The 5,548-nt window shown below is 50.1% G+C and overlaps 1 protein-coding gene across 3 annotated transcripts; it reads right to left on the bottom strand.

Moving 5' to 3' along the window:
• Positions 1-1,848: 1,848 nt before the first annotated feature.
• Positions 1,849-3,858, bottom strand: LOC122375143 (glutamine-rich protein 2-like). 3 transcript variants are annotated; one of them, XM_043354348.1, is made up of 3 exons: positions 3,723-3,778; positions 3,246-3,300; positions 1,849-3,125 (listed from the first exon to the last, which is right to left on the bottom strand). In XM_043354348.1, the coding sequence occupies exons 1-3, from the start codon at positions 3,732-3,734 to the stop codon at positions 2,281-2,283; spliced, it is 912 nt and encodes a 303-aa protein (XP_043210283.1). In that variant the 5' UTR covers positions 3,735-3,778; the 3' UTR covers positions 1,849-2,280. The 3 variants fall into 3 exon arrangements, with proteins under 3 accessions (XP_043210283.1, XP_043210284.1, XP_043210282.1); XM_043354349.1 differs by having other exon boundaries at positions 1,849-2,885; positions 3,723-3,772; XM_043354347.1 differs by having other exon boundaries at positions 1,849-3,300; positions 3,723-3,858.
• Positions 3,859-5,548: the final 1,690 nt, after the last annotated feature.

Here is a 5,548-nt window from a genome sequence, read left to right on the forward strand (position 1 = left end):
CCATCGCACCCCAAAGGCGGCACTCCCCACTCAGACTGGAAATGGCCGCGCCCGCCGCAGTCGCCGGAAGCGATGGCCGTTCGTTCCACGCCGCTGCGCCGCGAACGTCGCTGTGCGGCCATCGGCGGCGCACCGTGACGGCGCCTCGGCGGGGGTCGAGCTGCCGCCGCCGGCGGTGCCTCAGCGGGAGGACCAGGCTGCACGCGCCTCACCCAATATGGCCGCCGATTTGGTGAGGCACAACACAGAACGAGAATAAAACAATAGCACAAACCAAGGACGGGCACAAACAGGCTTGGTCATATGATTGTTTTGTTTGATGATCGAATTGTTTCGCTGCAATTCGAAGAACATCCCCCATTGTAAGCAACTAGATATTCATGGACTTATCATATATAATCATGCGCTATATTAAGCTTAATATAAAATTATGAAAAGATGTGAAAATATGCAGGATGCTGCTAGAAGAAAACAGCATGCCAGCTTGTCTCATGTCTCCCTGCTTGCCAGTCTGCATGTATTGTTGCCAGCCTGCCTAACATAAGTAAGCATCAGTTCCGCTTTTCAATGAAAGATAAATTCGTATGCATTAACATTACCTTCAAATAATGTGCCATAAATATCTTTTGTCTCTAGCATCGCGTCGGTCTCTTTAGATTGCCTCTAATGAGATAGATTATATATTAATTAGCATGTGATTGAAAAGCGCAGAACGTAATTAGATATACAAGCACGCCCAATCAGCACACATAGATGCAGATTAGGTGCATAATTTACGGTTTGCATGGCCCAGTCCAACATTATCAGCGTATCCCGGCCAGTCATCATCCTGAGCCTGGTTCGTGCACGACAGACATTTGTATCCGTCCCAATTACATACGGTAGTGCGGCGTTCTAGTCCAAACTCTGGCGCGATTTACAACAGTATCTCACAGTGTCGCGGAACTCATTCATTGGTCATATGAGAGACTGCCAGTACAGGTGTTTTAATTATAGTGATTGGGGTTAAAAAGTGGTGTTGGATTGCAGAGTTTGTTCGTCTTCGATGTAAGAGCACCTTGGCTTTGGTAAATATCTTCTGTGAGAAAAAATAACTATGTATGTCCTGGTTTCTACCCATAGGCGGCGGAACGGGGAGGGCACCGGGGCACCGTGCCCCCCTTTGATTTTGGCACTTTAAAGGGACCCTCCCACCTTAACATTAGATTTGAGTTGAGATAGCCAAAATGGGGTCCCTGGCTCACAATTACCGGTTTCGGCACTCACAACATCGAGAACTGCCTTAAATCGGAAATATTGAATTTCAAAATTGCAGCATTTTGATTCAGAGGGGCTAATGCATAGGAATACCCCTCTGAATGTGTGACGTCAGCGCAGATATCTAACGATTTTTAAATGTTTGACTAAAACGTTTCGTAGCACGCGGTGGTATATGCTGCTTTGCGCGCAACAAGTGCCGCACTTTCAGCTGTCAAACTATTGCTTCCAAATAAAGTCGCTAGGAACAGCGGAGATCCCTAAAAGTAAACAAAAGTAAAAGTCTAATATCTTGAAAACCGATGAATATTTTTCGGTGAAATTTGGTAGATATTCGTTTTCGCTATTTATGAACCGAGCGACATCAGTTTCATGCCAATTCATAAACTTTTTTGAAGGTGGGAGGGTCCCTTTAACATTAGCCCTATGGGCGTTGCATGGAAAGAATGGGACCAAAAGTCGACAGTGCCCCCCCCCCCCTTAATTGAAGGTGTTCCGCCGCTACTGTTTCTACCGTAGGTAATGTGCTCTGCATGACATCATGATTTCCACATGCATGTAAACACATAACATTAAACGTGAAAACAGACATATGGGTGTTTCATTTATTTTTAATAACAGCAAAATAGGTACTCTTGGGTAACAAAGCTCAAGCAAAAATATATATGACAACTCACAGCATATCATGTATATGAAAGTCACAGCACATAAAATGGCATAGAAAAGGTGCCCGATATTTCTATCTAAAGCGTTCATTTTGTCTGTCAAGACATATCATTAGTATGTTCTATGCCAATGAATATATTTGATAAGCTTTAGAAATATATTAAAAAGGGAATCCAAAAAAATCACATTCAACTATTTTCCAAGCATAAAAAACTACCGCATATCAAAATAATCTATTAAAATAAAGAGCCGTCCTGTGACATCATTAGATATGCATCAGCTCATCCTAATACTACGGCGCGCTTCCGTATCGAGACGAACGCTGGGTCACCCTGGCACTCGTCCTACGACCAACGCTCACTCGCGGGCCTCCTCACCGCCGGGCGTACCGCTCGACTCCGCCGAGTCCTGCGCGCCATCCCGCTCCTCCTGACGGTGGTGGTGACGCCGGTGCTGGTGACGGGTGGCGTCACCCTGGTGACGACGCTGGTGCCGACGCTGGTGACGAGCGCGGAAGGTGTCTAACTCGCCCGCCCGACCGCTGGAGTTGTCCGAAACGACGACCGGGGTGTCGGAGGATTCCTCTTCGCTAGAGGCAGATTCAAAGCTATGATTTTTACGATGAACCTTCCGAGGCCAGTAGGTGCCATCCTGGCTCAGACCACGCAGACGCCTTCCACCCTGGACCCTCTCAGGCCAGTAGGTGCCGTCCTGACTCAGACCAAGAAGACGCCTCTCACCCTGGGCCTTCTCAGGCCAGTAGGTGCCGTCCTGGCTCCGACCAAGAGGACGCCTCTCACCCTGGGCCTTCTCAGGCCAGTAGATGCCGTCCTGGCTCAGACCAAGAAGACGCCTCTCACCCTGGGCCTTCTCAGGCCAGTAGGTGCCGTCCTGGCTCAGACCAAGAGGGCGCCTTTCGCCCTGGGCCCTTTCAGGCCAGTAGGTGCCGTCCTGGCTCAGACCAAGAGGACGTCTTCCACCCTGGGCCCTCTCAGGCCAGTAGGTGCCGTCCTGACTCAGACCAAGAAGACGCCTCTCACCCTGGGCCTTCTCAGGCCAGTAAGTGCCGTCCTGACTCAGACCAAGAGGGCGCCTTTCGCCCTGGGCCCTCTCAGGCCAGTAGGTGCCGTCCTGGCTCAGACCAAGAGGGCGCCTTTCGCCCTGGGCCCTTTCAGGCCAGTAGGTGCCGTCCTGGCTCAGACCAAGAGGACGTCTTCCACCCTGGGCCCTCTCAGGCCAGTAAGTGCCGTCCTGGCTCAGACCAAGAGGGCGCCTTTCGCCCTGGGCCCTTTCAGGCCAGTAGGTGCCATCCTGGCTCAGACCAACAGGTCGTCGGACGGCTCCGGCAGTAACCGCGACGAAAAGAGCGAGACATGTCTGCAAACACAAATGTTTTGAGGTAAGACATAATGCAGCGTGCAAGCAGCGTTGTTGCGCGCTACAAATGGAGTCTAACGTCACACCATTCCGTGTCTTTTTATCATCTTTTCATTTGATATGCGCCTTGCTACTGGCAGTCAAGAAGGCTTTGACGAAGTTGCACGGAGTGCCTTTGCGACAATCAAAAGGGTATTGAATCGAAAGCTTATTTAAAAAAACCTATTGGCTCAAGAAGGCTTACGTCAGTCAATTGAACTTCCCTTGTTCACCTTTGATGTATTCAAAATATCATCAAAATGCTTATTGCAACATGCCTATTTTGCTGGAATGCTTAACTGCCTTCCATTGGAAAATAACACTTTCCTATCACTGAAATACCATTTCACGTAGGGCATACAGAGACGAATACTTCAACTCACCACTGTTCTCATGATGACTCTCTGGAGGCTGCTCGGTCGTGTCTTCACACCGCACACCGATGTTCTGATGCCGTTCCACCCCTGTCGAGCCATTTTATCACGGACCTACTACCGTCATATCCGCCCTATCGCCTCTGAGCCACCACCTGAACTTTGCTCCCTGGTGACATATGCCCATCGTCCATCGAGGAGCATCGCGAGACAAAACAGACACACGTGACGTCACAGGATAGTGACGTGACCAAGTGGAGTTCCGGTCTGTGAATGCGCTTCAGCCGGCCGGACGAGCGGATGTGATGTGATCTCATGAGGCGGGTAAGGAGGGGAGGTGATGTGATCTCAGGGGCGGGGAGGTGATGTGTGTGCGATTCCACTCCACGTCGAGTAGACGCTGTTTGTTATGGTGCGCGCTATTCGTCGAACGGCGCGTCAGTGATCGGTCGGCTGTGGATCATATCCGTACAGGTGTCGCTGAATCGACTGACCGGTGTTCCGCGGAAAGAGCGGTCCGTTGTTACTCAGAACGCCTCGCACTCAGCGGAAATGGTGATTCACCAAAATTGCAGTAGCATAAAAAGACATTCTAGAGGTCAAGAAATTGATGACCATCGTATTATTACACATACCGTAGTACAGTGGGTCTATTTAAGATCTCCAGAGCCACCATGTGGCGCTACGGTCGGGGTAGGGCGAGTCCAAATCCCGAGGGAAGTGAGGTCACCGGTCATTGTGGGGGAAGGAGGGAGGGGGAGTGACGCGGTATCACGGCGCATTGGGGCGTGCGTAGCGCCGGGAGTGGGCCGCCCAGGGCCGCCCGCCACTGCGCCGAGGCTGAGGGGAGGGGATGATGGTTGCGGGTGCGTTCACTGCGGTATTGTGGTATCCTGTTCATGTGGAACCAGCAAGAATGCGACTGAAGGGAATCATCTCAAACAAACAGACAAGCGAGAGGCAGCGCCAGTTCCAGCCAAAATCTTGAACAATGATAATTGAAATCTAGGACGTATTAATAGCATGCAACTATTCAGCAAATAGTTGCATGATGACAGTCTTAGGCTTTTCTAAAATGTTATTTGAGTTGGGTATTTTTTTTTTTCATTTGGCACGTTCAGTTTTGATGAGTTTTATCGGGTCGAATAGAATCCGAAAAGAAAGAGTTAAAATGGCTCCGGAAAATGACCAAAAAAATATTTTCTTTAAAAATGAAACTTAGCTAGACATTTATAAGCGATAATTTTGACTTTTTTAGAGGATTTTGGGGAAGGATGTTGGCGAAAGATGTCATCGTGCTTGCCTGTGTTGCAGTAGAAGCAAAGGTTTTGGTTCGTGTCCAGATAAAACCAGACCCGGGAGTGGGGCTCGAACTCACGACATCGCGTTCAGCTCACAGGTTACCCAACCTAAACGCTACGAGCACCTATCACCCCGCGCAGCTTGCTCAGTACTACGGCTATAGTTAGGTCAAAGTGTCTGACGTCTGTCATTGTCACGAGGCGAAGCCCCTAGGTAAATGTCCGTCCCGGTAGCTCGGTCGGTAGGGCGTTGGACTCGGTGTGGTGAGAGCGCACGTCCTGGTTGCAAAAGTCCGGGTTCGAAACGCGACGTGTGCTTGACGTTTTTGAGCTCCTGACGGGTATGATTGTGGTTGGTGGCAGGCTGCTGCCAGGCGAAGTCAGTGAGGGGATCGGCCGTGCGCGGCTATGTGCGCACGTTAAACTTTGGACTCTAAATTCTGCCATAGACCAGGAACTGCTTGATCGGAGGGTAGAGGGTAGGGTCAACGCAACAAGCCCAGCTTAGCGGGGACTCTTTCCTTATGATTCCTT

The sequence above is a fragment of the Amphibalanus amphitrite genome, unplaced genomic scaffold, assembly GCF_019059575.1.
Source record: "Amphibalanus amphitrite isolate SeventyFive unplaced genomic scaffold, NRLGWU_Aamphi_draft 001782F_arrow, whole genome shotgun sequence".
NCBI lineage: Eukaryota > Metazoa > Arthropoda > Thecostraca > Balanomorpha > Balanidae > Amphibalanus > Amphibalanus amphitrite.